Source organism: Micropterus dolomieu, linkage group LG22 (genome assembly GCF_021292245.1).
Source record: "Micropterus dolomieu isolate WLL.071019.BEF.003 ecotype Adirondacks linkage group LG22, ASM2129224v1, whole genome shotgun sequence".
In the NCBI taxonomy this organism is placed as follows: Eukaryota; Metazoa; Chordata; class Actinopteri; order Centrarchiformes; family Centrarchidae; genus Micropterus; species Micropterus dolomieu.
In genome coordinates this window covers 25,704,658-25,724,001 of record NC_060171.1, presented here as the reverse complement: position 1 = coordinate 25,724,001, position 19,344 = coordinate 25,704,658, and the positions used below count along the sequence as shown (strand labels likewise).

Genomic DNA, 19,344 nt, shown 5'->3' with positions numbered 1-19,344 from the left:
TGTTGGCTAATAAAATAAAATATGAAATGATATAATGGTAATGAAATGAAAGGGTGGGCTATCAGCTAGCTAACACCACATAGCTCATTTTAAGTTAAATAAATGCTAATTACGAAACTCTGAAGGTAAGTTAATTGTATTAAAGAAGCTAGATAGCTAAAAGGTAACTACTGACATTATAACTTACAGAGTCTCCACTGGCATGTGGTGGACTAGACTGGATCAGCTGCTCTGCGAGTGATTTGGGCAAAGACGTTCAACGTCAAGGTTAGGTTAGGCATAATATCGGGAAAAATATTGTAATATTTAGAATGACAGGTAAGAAACACCCCCCTGAACTGCTGATGGGGTTCAAGCCTTAATTAGGGGGTCAAACCCCCTAATCCACCCCGTAATTCGAGCCATCCAGGTTCAGGTAATACACACATCCAGCCTGTATTTACATACAGTCTACGATCCAGCCCCACATACGTACACACTCTCACGCTGAACTTACAATGCACTTTGAAGTCTTTGTACTGCCTGTCCTCTATGGCCACCACATACAGAGAGGCCCGGTCAGGAAACATTAATCCACCGGGTTTCTGTTTGACAAACGAGGCAAGGAAATAACTCAGCAATTAATCCTGAACACATTATAAAAAGTCTACATTATAGAGTTGGTGACATTTCATTCCTCAGCCATTGTTCCAGTAGAGCTGCTCTTCAAGTATTTAACTACAGGACTATAACTATTATTTAGAAAAGATAATAATATGAGGTAGTAGTTAATAATGTAACAATCCTCTTAACATTATTGACTTCTTATGAATATAATAAAATTTCCAATAAAGTTACCTTATCCCTGGTTTTAGCTGTAGCATCATAGCTAAACTATTATTTTAAAGGAGTGGTTTCCAACCTGGGGTTTGGGACCCCCATTAGGGGTTGCAAGATAATTTTGAGGGGTCCTGAGATGGATGAAATGAAAACCAAAGTCTGCCACAAATCCACAAAAATCCCAAATCATTGTAAAATGGAAAATTCTGGTATAGCCTATTTGAACTTGATGTATTTCCCATAAATGTGGCCATTCCGACTCTAAGGGTCACACAAATGCACACGAATGTTTGAGTTAGAATCTCTTAATTAGGACTTAATACCTCAGAACTCAAAATCTATCTCAATAATGGCAAAACCACTTAATAATAATAAGAACAAAAATGTTTCTTTACGTGGCAGTAATGGGCTTCAATATATAATTACACAAATTAGAAAACAACATATTTATGCTACATAAGTTTTTTCAGACCTTGATACAGTTTCCTTTTTTTTTTTTCATGGTTATTACAGTGATGGTTTATTTTGAATATTTGATACTGCTATTATTGCAGTATAAACCTACATACAATATCATCTCTATATGCACATTAACGCGCGCACACACACACACACTCTCTCTCTCTCTCTACACACATCATACCAGCCACTTGTCCCTCGCAAAGATGACGGTGTTGAGCATGGATTCATAGAAGAGGCAGTAGCCCATCCACTCAGATATTATGATGTCAACCTTCTCAACAGGAAGCTCCACCTCCTCCACCTTGCCTTTGAAGATGGTGATCACTGCAACACACAACATATATATTTTAAGTCATAACCAATGCTCAAGAAAGTGTCTTTACTAACACAAAAATGTAGGAATGATAATGCCTAAAATGTGCATGACATGTTGAAAAGCAGATTTAATTTCACATCAATACAGCAAAGACACACATATAATATGTGACAAAAAGGACATGTCTTATAAGATATTATATAATATACAGTATTTTGATGGAATACATCCAAATCTTTCAACTGTAGAACTGTCTTTTACCATTTTATAAAGTAGCACAATACAATGGAAAAGAATAAAGACTTAACTATCTGATAAGGTCCTAAATAAGGTGATAAACCACTGGAAACAAAGAGGTACTGTATTACATCACCATGTGGAAGAAAGAAACTGGTGTGAACATTTGAAAGTAAGAAACTCTGAGTGGTGACACATCAGTTATGTGCTTCCATGGCAGCCATGGTGATCTTATAGAAATCAGCCCAGCTGGAGTGGATCTTTGCCCTGTTGGAGATTAGCTGACTTCAGCTTTGTTTGTTCTGCCTTGGCAAGACGTTATTGAAGAGTTTCCCTGGTGACACAAGTGTCTGTCAGAATGACATGTGAACTGTTACTCCAGCTGGTGATTGCTCCCTGTTTATTCACAGTCTAAAACTCAGAGTGAACACAGAGTTAACTCTCTTTTCAATTACTTGTGCATACTTGATATTCATAGGTTTATGGCTACGACATTGCCTGACAGGGTGGTTTATGGAGCTATTATTAGATGCACAGTCAGTAGTTTGCAGTAAATGTGTTTTCAAAGTTACAGATGATGAAAAGCATATGCTTTGAAGTTACATAAGTTGGAAGCATGTGCGCACAGGTGAATACAAATGAGCCAGTCGAGTGCAGAATGGAATGATAAACAGAATGGATGTGGATCAGAATTAGACCATTCTCACAGATGAACAATCATTCGAAATTTGAGCGGTGGCATACCCATGACCACTACACTTCTTCTTCTACTTACGCATACTTTCCAGCCTTCCCTCCCTCCTCTTCATTCTCTATGCCTATCGCAGCTATAACCTAGTTTTTAAGAAGTGCAGTGGCATAAGAATGGAGAGAGGAGAGGCAGCTGCAGCTCTTACCACTGTCGAGGTGGTTGGACTTGATGATCCTCTCCGAGTACTCTGATATACTGGAACATTCAATCTGGCAGAAAAAAAAGACAAAAAAATGCATACTGCAAATTCAACTGCAAAGATGAGACAAAAAATAACTGTCCATCTTTGAGCAAAAATAAACTCTCCGCGCATTGGAACAGAAGAGTTCTTCAACTTTACTGTATCGGGCCCAATCAGTATTTGTTGACCAAGGAGATTTCAAGAACATCCCTTTCTGACACAAATGACAAAAAAAACATTTTTGATAAAATGATGTTATTCCTTTTAGTGCCCCTTCTAAGGACACTCATTTATAACGATTAAATCTCAACATTTTAAGTCTATCCATGTGTTTTGTTACATTACGTGTCTCTAATTAAGAAGCATTCTGACACTTTATGTAAAAGTACTAATAGAGCAATGTTGAAATACTCCGTAACAAGTAAAAGTCTTGCATGAGAAATTGTACTGAAGTTAAAGTACAAAGGTACAGCAACATGTACTTAAAGTCTCACAGTAAAAGTACTTGTTTCCTCCCTGTAACACTATTCACATGTTAACACTGATGTATCAGTGTGTAATGTAAGTAGCGTAATTACTGTTGGTCAAGGTTTTGCAAGTTTTAACTTCTTTATGTACAGCTACGCAGTTTAGTGGTTAAGTGGTTCCTGACCTATGGGTCGAACCCCTTCCAAAGGGTCACAAGAGCAATCTAGTGGTGGACTGGACTGGATCAGCTGCTCTGCGAGTGATTTGGGCAGAGACGTTCAACGTCAAGGTTAGGAAATGGTATGGTCCATTTTAGGGGTGTCTGAAATCGTATTTCAAGATTCTTGAATATAAGGCATAATATTGGGAAAAATAGTGTAATATTTAGAATGACAGGTAAGAAAGACCCCCCTGAACTGTTGATGGGGATCAAGCCTTAATTAGGGGGGCTTGATGAGAAAAAGTAGTGTAGATAGTGTAAATAAGACCATGCAAGCAAGTGGAAATCACTCTTTGTGGACCGGCGTGCAACTCATAGACATCTGAAATGACTCACACTCTCACTACTTCGTTATGAGAAGTCAAAGGCCAAAGAGGATCGAGACCACTGGCTTAATCTTGAACAATGTGTTCTATTGCATAGGCTTATTCGTTTTTTTCTTTATTAATCTGAAAAGTCACTGAAGCTGTCTAATAAATGTAGTTGATTAAAAGATCCTACCGACATTTAGCATAAAATGGAAAAACTCAAAATTGTACTTAAGTTATGTACTTATTTACTTTCCACCACTGCTAAAAACAGAGGCATCCTGTTAGATGCTACCAGGATGCTTTCCTCCCCTAGAAGTTATGTGGAAGAGTGACAATCATGTACAGTATTTCCCATGTGTGGCCCAGTTCCTTGACTGATTTCGAAGTCCAGAATTCAATCTTTATTTTTGATTTCAGCAAGAATGTCTGTCCAATGCTGCAGACACTTTATTGGGCACTCTCTGTGGATGGTTTCCAATCCAGGCTTGAATAAAACACCATAGGTCCATACCCGGTTAGCAAACCTGAAAGAGTATTTTAGTTGCTTATGACTCAGTGATTTATTTCTTTATATAAAAGACTGCAAAATGGAAAACTGGACAGCTGGATCTTTTTTGTCATTAGCCTTTTTCCTGTCTGCAGCATTTGATAGCAATACGTAGGTTTTTATCACTTACAGTATGTTTGTGACTTTTGAGCCTGACAGCAGCATTTAAATAGCATGGGAAGGATTATCATCTGGCATTGTGCACTGACATTAATTTAGCATTGCACAAAGTGTCCTGGAGTCAAGCTGAAAATAGTGGCCAATAAAAGAATATTAAGGGATAGAATTTACAAGGTGACCAGCCTCTGTGCCAGTTTCTGAAATGCTGCCAGGGCATCTTACTTCAAGTAATTGACGTGAAGATTAGTCACTGCTCAACTGCAACCAGCCATTTAGCCCTGACAGGATCTTCAACTTTTAGTTTCATTACTCTTTTGGCATTTGAAATCATTTTAAATATCCTTACCCCACTGCTTTTGTCTTTATCCCATTTCTCTCCTCCTGAAATATCTGTCACATTTTACTCCATGCCCTCACTTTTCTTTTCTGTCCTCTATTTTTTGGATTCCTGAGCCGGTGATTCCGGGGACTCGTTTGTCAGAGGTGTGCAGACTTATTCGTGCCGCAAGAGTTCCATCTGGACGAAACAAAGAAGATGACTCTGGATCGTAAAAAGGCAATGCCAGGCTCAGACCTTTGTAGATAGCGCAAGCTGTGCCTCGAAACAGGGGCTTTTATTTTAGAGGCGGGAACTGATAACACTTGCTCTAAAAGCAACATGCCAACTGTGAAATAGACAAATTATGAGATATCATCTTAGATATTTCTCTTTTTTTCTATTTTTCTGCTTCTGAGGTCTTTAGTTTCCCCGCTGAGCATGTTTACAGGATGCAGCAACATGACATTAGCACTGCCTCCCTGGGGCAGCCCTAACCTCGGCTGCCCATTAGTGGAGGAGCGGTCAGGAAGCTCCTGGTGGTACATGTCACCACTAACAACAATGATGCACCTGCTCATTAAAGCCAGACGTAAACAAACAGTAATGCACCAGGTGTATGCGTGCGCGTGCACTTACAGGCGCATGTGTGCTGCTGTTAGTTCGTGATAATAGGTACTGCCAATGTTTCCTCATCTCTTTCTGAATCTCTGTGAGAAGAGACAGCCATTAGCCATGTGTCCATCAGAGTCATGCTTCAGGGGAAGTACTGGGGCCTCGAGGCATGTTTAGAGTCAACACACCTCACACCGTGCCTCTTGCACCTCTCACTAGTGTCAGGGATAGTCCCTGTCACTGTAGTCGGCCCTGTGGGCTCCCACTAGCGGAGACACAGCAAATACAAGTTTCTAACTTGCCCAGGCATCACGGAACTTCTTCCCTCTGTCTCAGCTCTCAACCTATGAGCCATACAGTAAATTGGAAATGAGACCAGAGCCAAACTGGTAAAAGCACTCAGTGTTATTTTTATTCCACTTCATCCTAAGCCTTTTTTATTGCTAGAGGGCAGAAATGCTACAATAAACCCAAGCTTTGATAAATTAGTACGAAACAACTAGCTAACATTTAGCAAATGCCTGCCCAATGTTACATCCAGGAGAAAAAGAGCAGTATGAGCAAGCATCTCCTTGGAGTCCTTCTGCTCCTGTGAATAGTGGGTGTTGCATTCAGTGTAACACCTTCTGGCTCATTTATGGTCTATCATCTACGTTTAATGGAAAGCTAAAACCTGCTCGGCACGTCACTAGACTATATCACACTACTTTGCATATCTATTTACATACTGTACAGTACACACACAATTAGTTTGATAAAACTAAACTGGCGTTATCATTAGTTATCATTAGTTATTATTATTATTATTACTATTATTATCAAGCTGCTATCATCTCACCTGCATCATCATCTCATCATCATCTTCATCAAAATCTTCCCAAATCTTCCTCTATTTTTAAACTGTTGACAGACTGTAGAAGTGAAGTGTCATGATTAGAGAGGATGCAGACACTATAATAAACTCACGGAAATTCTGTGTACTTTGAGAAAAAGTACATCTTCTATAGTCATGTTAAATAACAAAACAAAAAGGTTGGATTTGTTGCTACTGTAGGCTCTTTTTTGAGAAAAAAAATCTTAACGTCTTAAAAGTGTCAAAATCTAGTGAGAATATTGTTAAAGTTTGGCTTGCTACATGTACAGTTTTACACACCAACCACTCATTTACTTTGACTCTTTTGTCTTTAGCTTTTACGTGTAATGCAGAGAGCTGTATCTAAACTACAAGACCCTTCGACACCCGTGAATAAGACCTGAGCCTGCCCAACACACATGAAACCACCTGTTGATGCCCTTTCCCATGATGATTTGCTTTCGGAGTTGCTTTCGGTGTTTGGACATGATATACTTACACTGCCTCTCTGCGATTTCATGCAGGTAGCATACAATATGCATGTGGGAAGTGAAGTTGATGCTCATGGTTTTATATCAGGGGTTTTTGAGAGCTGGAATGATTTAACCACACCATACACACAATTGATTTACTGTAGCCTACTTGTTGGTGTTTATTTTAAATCCCACATACTGCTCTCCTGGCAACCATTACCCATATTGCTACATGTCAGCAAAGTTTAACGGACACTATCCCTGCAAATAACATTAGCTCTAGCAATCTTTTGCTTTGCTATGGAATTATTTTAAGTGCATATAAGTCTATGATATTTCGCCATCTGGTGGATTACTTCCATACTGTTGGACAAAACTATTCATAATAAATAAAAAAACAAAAGATGAACTTCTGGGGCGGCACGGTGGTGCGGTGGTTAGCACTGTCGCCTCACAGCAAGAAGGTCGTGGGTTCTGTGTGGAGTTTGGATGTTCTCCCCGTGTCTGTGTGGGCATTAAAACATGCAGGCTAGGTTGATTGGTTACCCTAAATTGTCCTTAGGTGTGAGTGTGAGCGTGAGTGGTTGTTTGTCTATGTGTGGCCCTGCGATGGACTGGTGACCTGTCCAGGGTGTGCCCTGCCTTGCGCCTGATGTCAGCTGGGATTGGCTCCAGCCCCCCCGCAACCCTGAACGCAGGATAAGCGGTTGACGATGGATGGATGATGAACTTCTGCTTTAATATACATGAGTTTTGTTTTAATTTTAATTATTTATTGATGGGGTAGAAATGTGGGATATTAAATGTGGGCTCATGATTATTTGGCTGTACAGACAGTATAGAAAGCATCGCCAAAGAGTCTGTTATGGGTACTCTGTGGATCTAGAATAGAGGTTATCACTTTCCCTTTTTATGTTATGAGGTCCGTATGACAGAGTGGTGTTCTTGTTGGCCCAGAGCCCGGTCCTTCCACCTCACGAGCCCATATTTTACGCAGAGCTTCATAAGCTTTAGGTATGATAAAGGTGTTGGTCTGTGGGGCACAGCTCAAACTAAAAGCATCTCAATCAAAGGTGAACCAAGTCCCTGAAATATTTTTCCCATTCCTATTTATGTGGATAAAGTCCCTGACAGCTGTAACACAAGTGTGAGGTAAAGCACATAGTGAAGTGATATTTCAGTTTTAAGTGCAATGACAGCGATAGTTAAACTGAGTGAGACGGCAGAAGATGGAAGGAAGTCCCATACACACATAAACACATAATGTCAACCAGTAGCTCAGAACAAGTCTCTTGGCAATTCCAAGTTAATCATTCCTACCCTCAAGCAAATATATGCTGTCTGGAGCCACCGTACAAAAATAAGTTCCACGTGGTTATCCCAAGCTAATGGTGTGTATCCAGCATGTATTCTCAGACATGCCCTGACTAGCAATTACTTCTGCTCCAGTAGACGATAACAGAAAGAGCTCTGAAATCTTTACGGCACAGCCTGTCAGCCTGCGTGAGAGTCCACGCACTTTCACCTGCCTGTCAGACGAGATATTCCTTGAAGATTATAGGGAGGCCTGGCGAACAAATGGTTAAAATGTATGTACAGATCCACAGAGAAACAATCATATTTATATAAATATGCACACAGTGTGAGCAGCTTGTTAGGCTAGGCTCCACAGTGATTAGACCCTGATGGTTCAGCATGATAACGCTCCACTGAAAGGAAACACGTCTTACCCCATACACGTGCTTTGCCCCTGCTTTGGCTGCGAACATGGACAGGATGCCAGTCCCACTTCCAACGTCCAACACTATTTTGTCCTTGAAGATGTGCTTGTTGTGGTACATGGAGTTCCTGTAGGTGAGTGTCCTCACTTCGTCCTTCAGCATCTCCTGGTTTAGCATATGATAAATAAAATCAGGAAAATGTTGACGCAGATAACGCCTGTGGAGAGTGATAATTTGTTTTGTTGAATTAAAAACATTGGCTGGACAATGGGGGTCTGGATTTGTTGTGATATCTGCAGTGCAGCAGTGACAAATAACAAAGAGCCTTCACCTAATCTTACACTATTACGTCTCAGCCGTATGGTACTACATTTAAATCCATAGTTTGTGTTTCTGAAAAAGCCCCAGGAGCCTGCAGGCACAGCTTGCACAGCTGCATCTAGTTTCTGACTCTGCCTCTCTTGCCGTGTGCATGCATGTTAAAGTGTGAAGATTATTCAGAAATGAAAAAATACACCTGACCTATATTCCAAAAATATTAAAAAAATTCATCTCACAGGTCACACAAGGATGTGCACTTTTTATACAGCCACTCTTTCCACTCTTTACATTGCAGCTGAACTGACAGAAAAAAATGCAGAAAGATTCAAATATCATCTTGAATAGTGGAAATATGAGATAAAAAAATAAAATATGTTTAGTAATGGACCAAGACTAAAAAAGTTTCATAGGTTTTGAAATTGAATATCTTAATCAAAATTGCACCAGCCCTCTGCCATTTCAAGTCCAGGCTGTGTGTAGCGCTTAAGAAGTGCATCTGCCCTGAGTTAAGCCTCCCGGCCAGACATTTCTCTCAGGCTGGGTTCAGATCTCATGTCCTTTGATGGGATTGGCTGACCGTAACCCCAACTGTGGTTCTAGCCATCTATGACATATAGCATTTCGTTGCTGTTGTTGGAGCAGTCCAGAGCAGTGGGGATGAGTTACCTGGTAGGCTCAGTTAAGGAAAAATGTCACACACAGTCATCATTAAAGTGCCTTACCAACACACAAAAGAGGAGTCTGAAACAATTATGTCTAAAAGAGAAAAAAGAAGAAAAGGAAAAACATCAGCAGACCAACGTCAGCAGAAAACAAATGTAACTATTAAAGCCAATTCGTTGTATCTGTGTGACCATGTGGGTCTGAGTCACGTAAATTTTGTCATCTGCTCACGCCTGTGAGAGTTCACACGCGGCCCAGAATTTGCCACCATGTGGACTGTCTGCACTACAAGCGGCCAACTGTGCATGCACTGGAAAATAATGGTAAAGAAAGAAAAAAACGGGAGATTTGTTTTGTGCACTATATTCCCCGGGCTTGCTCCTATTCATTTTAGCTGTTGCACAAAGTTGGAATTCCCTGCAGATTTTAGTTATTTTTGCCAGATTTTGTTTTTTTCAAACCATATTACAACTTGGGACTGAGCAAAGCAACTGTATTAGAGGTGAATGGAGAAACCACACCACACACCAAACAGGAAGTGTCTTAGATATCTATATCATCAATGCCACTTATAGGAAAGTGAAATGGCAAACAAAACTGTCCATTTAATCTGTTCAGTTTTCTATTGCATCTCCAAACACACTTGTTTACACCTAGTTTTGCAGAGAGATGGAGGGCATTTTACTCCAACATCAACAGCAACATCTTGTGCAATGTGAAAAATACATTGAGAGCATTATTATTTGTCATATCAGAATTCTATTTGTGAATTTACACTGTTGTAAAGATTTGCAGTTGGATGTGAAACTATATGATTATCATTATCAGATGAAAAATTTGTGTTTGAAGGAAGATGCAGGAGCCTATGCCTGTCCTGGAGCTTCTATAAAAGATGTGGTGGAAAACATAGTTCCTGAGATTCCTCATTTCCGACTACTTGGTCAAAAACACTCATCATGCATGATTCACATCTGTCTACTTATCCACAGACAAGAACAGACGTAGGAATAAGAAACCAGAAAAATTTATTTTTCAGTGATTCTCACTGTGATAGGTTATACAGATGTACCTCATGTATGCCAAAGTGGGCATAAGAGTCAAAGTAGTAGTCTCGCGAGGTCATTTCCTCCGGGCTAAGGAACTTGGCCATCTTGCCCCGCCCAGGACAGCTAGGGAGGCTGGCAGCATGGGGCGTGTGTGGCGGGAGAGCAGGCCGTGGGGCGTGCTGGATGGAAGGCACAGGCTTGGGTAACGCGGTGGGCTGTGCCGACTGGGATGGAATTATGCGGATTGGCCGTGGCTGTGACTGCGGTTGCTAGAAAGAGAGAGGTAAAGAAGAAAAACACTTCATTAAAGCAGAGGACTCTGGGCTTTCAAAGTCAAATGCCTTTTGGAGTAAAAAACAAAACAAGGACGTAAGAGCAGTTTGGCATTGACAGTATCACATGGTTTGCATTCATGGACAGGGATTGACTTAACAATTTCATCTGCTCTCATGCCTCTCCGCTCATCTGTCAGTCTGCTCCTCCATGAAGGAGGCTGGTGAGTTCAGAGAGTCCAGAGAGTTCACTGAGTCGAGAGGATACTCTGATTACTCACATGAAGTCAGCCTGTCTGTCTACAGAAGGCAGCGATGGCAAGAAAGCTCTGCTCTGCACGTACACCCGTAATGCCCTGATTATCACCTCTTAGGCCAGCTGGGAAGATCTAGCTATGGTGTGTGTGAGTGTGCGTGTTGGATTGTGAATGAGAAAGAGAGAGATAGAGAGAGATGGAGAAACAGACTCCCAGCACCTCGGTTTTAAGCCAATAAGCCATACTGGTGTTTATTCTCATTCCAACTTTTAGGCTTCTAAAAATAAATGATAAATAAATGGCAAGGTGGACAAAATAGATTGTGTTTGCTCTCTCATTGTAGGTATAAAGTATTTTCCACCACTGTTATAATCTGTTAAACATGCTGTTGCCAGACTTAAACCATTCCTTGCATGTTTTAATGTTGTTACTGTATCTTTCAGAACATCAACTGAGGCAATGCAGCTTTTCAAAAGGCAGTTTTCTATCTTCATGGCTGTGGCAACGGACAGCAGAGACTTGCCCACCATAAAATGAGATTACAATAACCAGCAGAAGTCCAACTCCACAACAATAATTGCAGGTAGTTTCATATAATTGGCCTAATTTAAGTCTTTCTGAAAAAAAGAAATCACTTTAAAGTTTTTTATTTATCCTTTAATCTAATGAGGCTGGCATATAACAGTCAATAAAGAGGATAACTTTGCGAATAGATGGCTTGAATTCTGTTGTGATTTATAGCGCCAGCACATAGATCTATTAGAATTTGTCTGTGGCATTGATTCTTCCTAGTTTGAGTGAGTAATTCTTCTCCTCCTCCGCTTCTTTATTGTCCTCCTACTTGTATCCATCCCTTTAAAGTGGCCATCATATTTATTTTTGTCCTCTCTCTCCCTGCTGGGCTTAAATGCCACAGACATAGGGACAGAGTGACCAAGAACATTATGTGGGAAAATAACTGGTCAGGTCACCACATGGTGCATTCACACTGAAGCTGACCTGGGGTCAGTCACATATCAGGTGTTCACTAATAAGGTCCTGTAGAAGCATTTTAGCCATGCTGCATGGCAATGTCTGTTGGATAGTCATGATATTTTGTACAGACAGCCTACTCTAGCGCCATCATGAAAACACTAAAATGCTCTGGAATTACCTAGCATAGCAATTGCTAAGTGATAATAATTGGAGAGATGCCTGGTCTTCAGTGGGTTTGACATTGATTGGTACAAATTATATTAATGATAAAGCATCTCAACAATTGTATTTGAAAAAGAAATAAAAATGCTGAGTTAATGTTTGATTTTTAGAATCCAACTCAAATAACATACAATTGATGTACCAGTATTTCATTAAACATTACAGGAACATTGCAGGCATTGATGTCCCTACTTGGTAAAGTTTACAGAGATTTTGTGAGTGTTTGTTATATAAAAGATCACATGCATTGCGAGGGACTTGTAATTAAAATGGAAAGACCAACTGTTGAACTTCTCTTAATCCCTTAAACCATGATGTTGATGTGAGGAGGAAGCACTTCAGTACAGTGCAGCATATTAACCCACTATTTCTGTTAAAGATATTCTCACAACCTGTTAATCATTTGGACCATCAAGGAGACTTTAGTGTAACTGCCTGAAGATGTGTTTTAATTGATGTATTACCTTACTTTTAGAATGTGCAGTTATGCTAGAAAGCCTAGATATGACAAACAAATGTTTCCACTTAGAAACTGACCTAAAGTAACACTAAGCTCAGTTATCAAATATGTACACTCCCTGGTGTAAAGACAGCAGATGAAATCTTGGCATCCTTAAATTAATGGATATATAAAAGTAGACTTGGGGTGTGTTACGGTCAGAGGGGAGCAGCTGCAGTGAGGGTAAGTGAGATGCCCTGACACAGGAAAGAGAGGGTGGCACACGTCCTTGCCTCTGACCCTCCAGACAGATAAACACATTTGGGGTTCTATTTCAGATGGGATCCTCATCTCCCCATGGAAGTGAGAACTGTTATATGAGAAGGACGTTCAATTGGTGCTTATGTTACACAGCCTGCATGAGGGAGCACACAGTCATATTGTACCTGTTTGACTGTTAGAGGTGTTTACAGGCTTACTGTTGCTCCTGGAGTCATAATGTTAGTAGGTGGATTTGTAGAGTAAACTCTGAAGGGAAATGAGTGTTTCAATGCATATCTGGGGAAAAAAAGTACCAGATAGATGACTTAAAGGCCATGATGGTCTCCTGTAGAGAGGTTTTCTAAATCATAATTTTATGGGGAAAATAGTCAGGAAAGAGAATCACTTTGGTCTTCTGCCATTAGGGCACTTAGGCGCCTCTGAGAATACAAATGTTCCAAAACAGCAGAGCAGCGGAAGGCAAAGATTCATCCATCCAGTCAGTGTCTTCTTATCATAATGTATCAGGCGCATGCTGCCCTCAGACGTGAGCGCATTGATAAAATGTTGAGAATTTGAGGAGGGGCTTCTCCCACGAATAAAGTTGCTTTGTGGGAACTTTATTTGATGAATAATGTTTAACGAAGCATCACGAGGCATTCTCCAACTCCACAGGGTGTTTAGATCTTATGAACATCACTTGCAGATAAATCACCGCTGCTCCTCCAGTATTCAGTCGCACTGTGAATACAGATGTGGCACAGCCACTCAATAAATCATTGGGCCCGTGTTGTTGTTCTGAATTTATAGCTAAAAAACAAGCCATAGCAGATTAATTCTGCGATGAAATATGCTGAGCCAAAAATACAGACGCATCACGTCTTCTGCTCAAAACTGCTCCGCAAGTCTCAGCGTTCTCCGTTGGTGCGTTTCTGCGAGGTGCTGCAGTACCTTGGACAGCGCAAGTCATTTCGATCTCAGCGCAGCGGGAAGCAGCAGCACATTCTGCCCCGTTTAACTTCACCGTGCTCACAGTATTAAACGTGGTTGTTTTGATAAAAATAAGATATTCAAATGCATTTAGACTTTTAAGACATTGTCTGAGGGATCCCTGTCCGGGAACGGGTGGGCAACTGTTTATGGTGTTAGTGGGAGGGAGACAACAGAGGCTTCTTGAAACATTCTGGCACTGTCTTGTCCTCTTGTAAAATAAAAGTGAAATCATACTGATAACACCCTGGAGAACATCCTCACCTTGGGATCTACCGGTTAAAAAATGAAACCAGGAAGACGATGCATTCTTTTTTTCAAGTGTAGCCTACTCGATGGAATTACTAAATTGCCTGGCTGCCTGCTCTGCACAAAACGCCTGTTTTGTCGGGGGGGTGGGGGGGACATCCCTGTGCACAGATGGAGCCCATCAATCAGACTGCTGTTTCACTATCAGGACAGCCAGCATCCTGCCCTTTCTCTTCTGCAACTTCTACTAAAGGTAGGGCACATGCTTTCAGGACGCATTGAGGACTAGGACAGAGTAGGAAAAAACATGAACACTCTCACTGTAGTTTGGAAAATCAAAGGTGTCTCTCACACTTACCTCACTGCTCTCAGACTCCGCCATTTTTCTCCTGAGGAGCATGCAGCGGGACGAGTGCTTAATTCCCATAAGAGCCAGCAAAAAAAACGTGCTCACAATTGATAGAAGTAAAGAAGGTGAGGAAACAGCGTCCGCCTCCCGGGGTTTAAGGCTCCTTAGCTCTTTGTCATTGAGTAATTCTCATTCACATCCCAAACTGCAGTGTTCTTTAGACATTCTAAGGCTCTGAAAAGACACAAAAGTACACGAGGTCCCAAAAGCATTGCAGCCACTATTGCCAAAAAGTGTGCTGGATTCCATGGTGCAAAAGTTTGCAGTCCACCGGTGTGCTTTCCTGGAGAGCATGAGAGGAAAAGGCATCATTTGGCATCAGCTGAGACAAGATAGAAAAAAAATGCTACGTCCTATCCCATGACCTGGCAAATAGCGCAAGAAGTAATCTCAGAGGATTGCAGCACTAAAAGCAGCAGATTGTCATGAATGCACTATTTTAGCCCCACTTTGACTGATTCCCCTACAGCAACGTTGTTTCTAAAAATAGCATCGCGCTTCTGTGCTGCCTCGTCGAGTGGAAAGACTTGCAGCTGAGTACATGCACAGAAATCTGATGACTCTTGAAACGTGCCCAGACACTTTATTATTAACACACGCCACCACCATTAATGCCTCCCTCCCCTGCTCATCATCTTCTCTGGAATCAAGCTCTTTGCTCATGTAGGACTATTCGCTCTCCATCCTCGTCAAAGTGCTGAACGCCGGCTGCCCAGAGAAAGTTGGAGTTGGTTCACTCCCTGTTGAAAAGCGAGGACGCTGTGTGCCCGGGTTGCAAACACACACATACACACATACAGAGAGAGAGAGAGAGAGAGAGAGAGAGAGAGAGAGAGAGAGAGAGTGCTAGGAAGTGACCACTGCTGCCTCACTGGCCAGAGGGGCAATGTCAGAGCTGGCTGCTGTTTGCACGCCTGTTATATGCTTCACCTGCTCTGCTCACTCCAGGGATGAAGCAGGACAACCTCAACACACACATATACACCTTACCTTGATGTCTCTTTGTCCACTCAGTTATATACCTCTCTAATAAAAATCACACTCTCCTTGAAGTCTACTGTAAAATGCTGTTAGTGCTGTCACAGCATCATTTTGTTATTTTTACAATTACATTTTTTAAATTTGATCTTTAACCTGGATGATCTCTTGAGAATATCTTATTACAATTATAACACTTACGATTCTGCCCAAACTGCAGGGGATTTGGCTTTGTAACTTCAGAATGCTATTGCTGTCATAACTGTTTCATAACCAAGCGTGCGCTACTTGTGTCTGAGGTCTTCTGCTTTAGCACTGGAGTCTATTTTGAGGAGAGGCCGTTCCTCATACCACCCACACCACTCACCACTTGTTACATTATTCAACAGAGAGGGTAGGCAGACACTCACCACGCAGTAAGCAGGCATCGGAATAGAAGCCTGCCCAAATTCTCTTTCTGTTGCCCACACCTCGTGCTTTTATACACATACCAGCCTAAATACACCTGTTATACACGGATTCTACAGATTTGCATGGAAACTGCATGCAAGCAAACAAGACTAAGAGTCTACAGCCATGCTATAATGGTTGCAATGTTCACCATCTTACTTTGGCATGTTAACATGCTTACATTTGCTAATTAGCACCAAACACAAAGTAAAGCTGATTGATTGGCATGTCATTAGTTTTGCAGGATTTTAGTCATAAACCTGAATACTGGACAAATTAACATATTGACCTGACAGGTCAGGGGATCAAAGTTATGTCAATTCATCTTCTGGGCAACATGACTATTTCAAATTTCACAAAAAAACATTCAATTGCTGTGGAGATTTTAATAACAACCAAAAATGTCAACCTGCTGGTGGTGCTAGAGGAAAAGGGAATGGCCAAAGTCATTATGATTAATCTTCTGAGGACCATAAACTTGTTTGCACAATTCTGTGCCAATTTATCAAATGGGTGTTGAGATATTTCCAAAGTTTTGGGCTGTCCCTGATTTACATAGTCAAATCAGAATTGCCAAGTCATACCTATAGTCGAGTGATAGCTTCGCTTTAATCTTGACAATCTGCAGAGCTGCAGTCTCTAACGTTATTCATTAGCCAGTGTAACTTACACTGTACATTGCCAGCTAAACTGAGGCTTGCCAGTTTTGTGTAGAGTTTTGCGTGCACGCCGTGCGGCTGAAAATATGTCGCGGTTCCTAGCCAGTTTAAAAATGATATTTTTTATTGAGTCGATTTATCGAGTCAAACGTCCCGGACTACTCTGCATAACACCAGCACAGCTGGGGCTCCGTCTCCTCAACAAGAGTTCCTCTTCTGCCACTACACACATATACACATGCGCACTGACCCACCTTCCTTGAGAGTTAGGGTTACGATTTTGGATTTATTCAAGCACTTTAAAAACCTTTATTAATAGGCAGCATATTAACCTACTTGGAGAAAACTTGTATTTCTATGTAAAATCAGATGTTGAGCACCCCCATATCCCAAAATGGCATGATCTTTGTTTCACTGCGTATCTTTGACTGTGAGATTGACAGTCGAATCAGACTCAGCCCATTGTAGCATCGAATCTTCCACTATACGGGGTCAGCCCTACCAAAGTGATTAGAATTCATCTTCTTGGGGCCTGATTTCATGACAATCTATCCACTAGTTGTGAAGATACTTCTCTCTGAACTATAAATGTTACCCTCATGGTGGCACTAGAGGAAAAGTTAGGGATCACCAAAGCCCGTAGGGTTCATTCTCAGGGGACTATGAGCGTCTGTACAAACTATCATGGCAGTCCTTCCAATAGTTGTTGAGATATTTCAGTCTGGACAAAAGTGGTGGGCTGACAGACATTGCCATCCCCTGAGCCATGTTTTAGCATGAAAAGCCCACAAATTCAGGGTCTTGCCAGAGCATGAGGATCAATATTTCACCACACAGACAATTGATCATGCAGTCAAGCAGATTACCATTATGATGTTCTTTGATCTGAGTCAAATTAGTGACCTGTAATGAGTGGTATCATTTCTGACAATGGCAGTGGATGACTTGGCTTTCTCATTGGGTCGTCACTGCTCTTCAGTCTCACAGTGAGAGGATCAGAATCTGAGATGCACTGAAATCACATCAATTACCTCACTTTGCCTCCCTCTGATGTGTATCTTCTGGTCTTTTATCACTACACGGCTGATTGCTGCCGAAAATACCTCATCCCTTTTTTTTCCTAATAAAAGAGCAATGCTCAGATCATTGGTAATAGTACATTGTCCAGAGTTACAATAATTTCTCCTCTCTGATGAAGTGAGGGGATATTCTTTGACTACCTGTCCTGCCACTAAGACCCACTAAGTCCCTGTCAGTTAAAAGAATAGCTGTGTATATGTGGTATCTCCAACAGATCATCTGCGTGTGTGTGTGTGTGTGTGTGTGTGTGTGTGTGTGTGTGTGTGTGTGTGTGTGTGTGTGTGTGTGTGTGTGTGTGTGTGTGTGTGTGTGTGTGGTCAGGTGTTAATTATGTACTTACAGTTTATTATTCAGCTTGGGCAGCTGTAAAAAAGATTAGCTCTCTGGTATTTGCTGATATACTTCTTCATTCAGTTCACAGGAAGTTAAATTTAATGAATATTTAATTTGCCCACACCCCCTTTCTCCTATGCCCTTGTGTGATTATGGTGTAGCTTCTGTTCTTTCCATGTCTGTTTACACAGACTTCACCGTGGGTTCATCTCTAGCAGCTGAGTCATGTAAGTTTCTTGTTAGTTCATTGAGAGTAAAGGAGACTTTTCATACATGAATTGTGGCGATGACTAAACGTAGAGCAGATGTTCTGCATAAGCTTACATTTCTAGCGGAACCAAGGAGGTTTGATAAAGAGAAAGAGAAGAGTACTAACTTTTATATACATACCAAATATGCAAAGTTTGACTGGGTGGGTTTTGTTTTGGTTTTCATTCAACCCTAACATCTATTTCCGAGTGCTATTTCTCAGATTCAAAAATAATAAGCACAAGATTATCCATCTAGTGATTAGAGTCCTTACAATGCATAAGCACTACATACATTAACAGAAAGCAAAGTACGTTTCATGCCAGGTTGCATGGAAAGATCTCTGACTTTTTATAAAAGACCAAAATACAATACAATAGAATACAGTATAATTCAAGAGGAATAAACTCAAAGTAATACTGCGTTCATGTCATATCAGAATAACTGTAAATACTATTTTCCGACTTATTATCCATGTCGTAATTATGATTGTAAAACGGAAGTTCACAAAAAAGTCCATCATTCAAACCAATTAAACACAAATTGTGTATTTTAAAACTCACATGACCAACTCTGCAATCGTATAAATGTCTTGAGATGTCTCAAGCTGTAAACATGGAAAATGGGTCGGACTGTTCATTTTCTATGAAAATCATGGTCATTGAACTGCTGTAACCACAGCCTCTCTCACGGTTTATTTTAGAGGAACATGATCATTCACTGCTGGTTTGAATTATTCAGTAACCATTTCCAAATGTGTCTTTATGACAAATCTGAGGTTTTAGAATAGAAATTAGTTGATTTAATAAGGTATCATTGGTGGAGATGCATGACTTTGCTGATGTATTTCTGTCAGCTTATCTGCCAACGGCATTTCTATGTGACAGTGTCAGGTTTGTGGCCACACTTCAGGCTCACCTGAATTAGTAATGCCAACATCAAAGGGTAGAGCAACAGAAGAATAGCTGTGCCCTTTATTAGCCACTGTTGACCATGACTGTTGTTCATTTATCACTGTCCGTGCAGTGTCATGTGTCTGTGTGGGTCTACTAAGCTGTCAGAATATTTCTTCAGCAGTTGC

General features: G+C 40.9%; 1 protein-coding gene across 1 annotated transcript in view; it reads right to left on the bottom strand.

Annotated features, from left to right (window-relative positions):
- LOC123961870 (protein arginine N-methyltransferase 8-B) overlaps positions 1 to 19,344 on the bottom strand; it is a 47,264-nt gene that overhangs the window by 13,705 nt on the left and 14,215 nt on the right. The window contains exons 2-6 of the mRNA XM_046037640.1: positions 10,464 to 10,709; positions 8,420 to 8,575; positions 2,731 to 2,794; positions 1,463 to 1,605; positions 497 to 584 (exon numbers count right to left, since the gene is read on the bottom strand). Coding sequence (XP_045893596.1) covers positions 497 to 584; positions 1,463 to 1,605; positions 2,731 to 2,794; positions 8,420 to 8,575; positions 10,464 to 10,544 — 532 coding nt within the window. The 5' untranslated portion in view covers positions 10,545 to 10,709. The remainder of the gene's footprint in view (positions 1 to 496; positions 585 to 1,462; positions 1,606 to 2,730; positions 2,795 to 8,419; positions 8,576 to 10,463; positions 10,710 to 19,344) is intronic.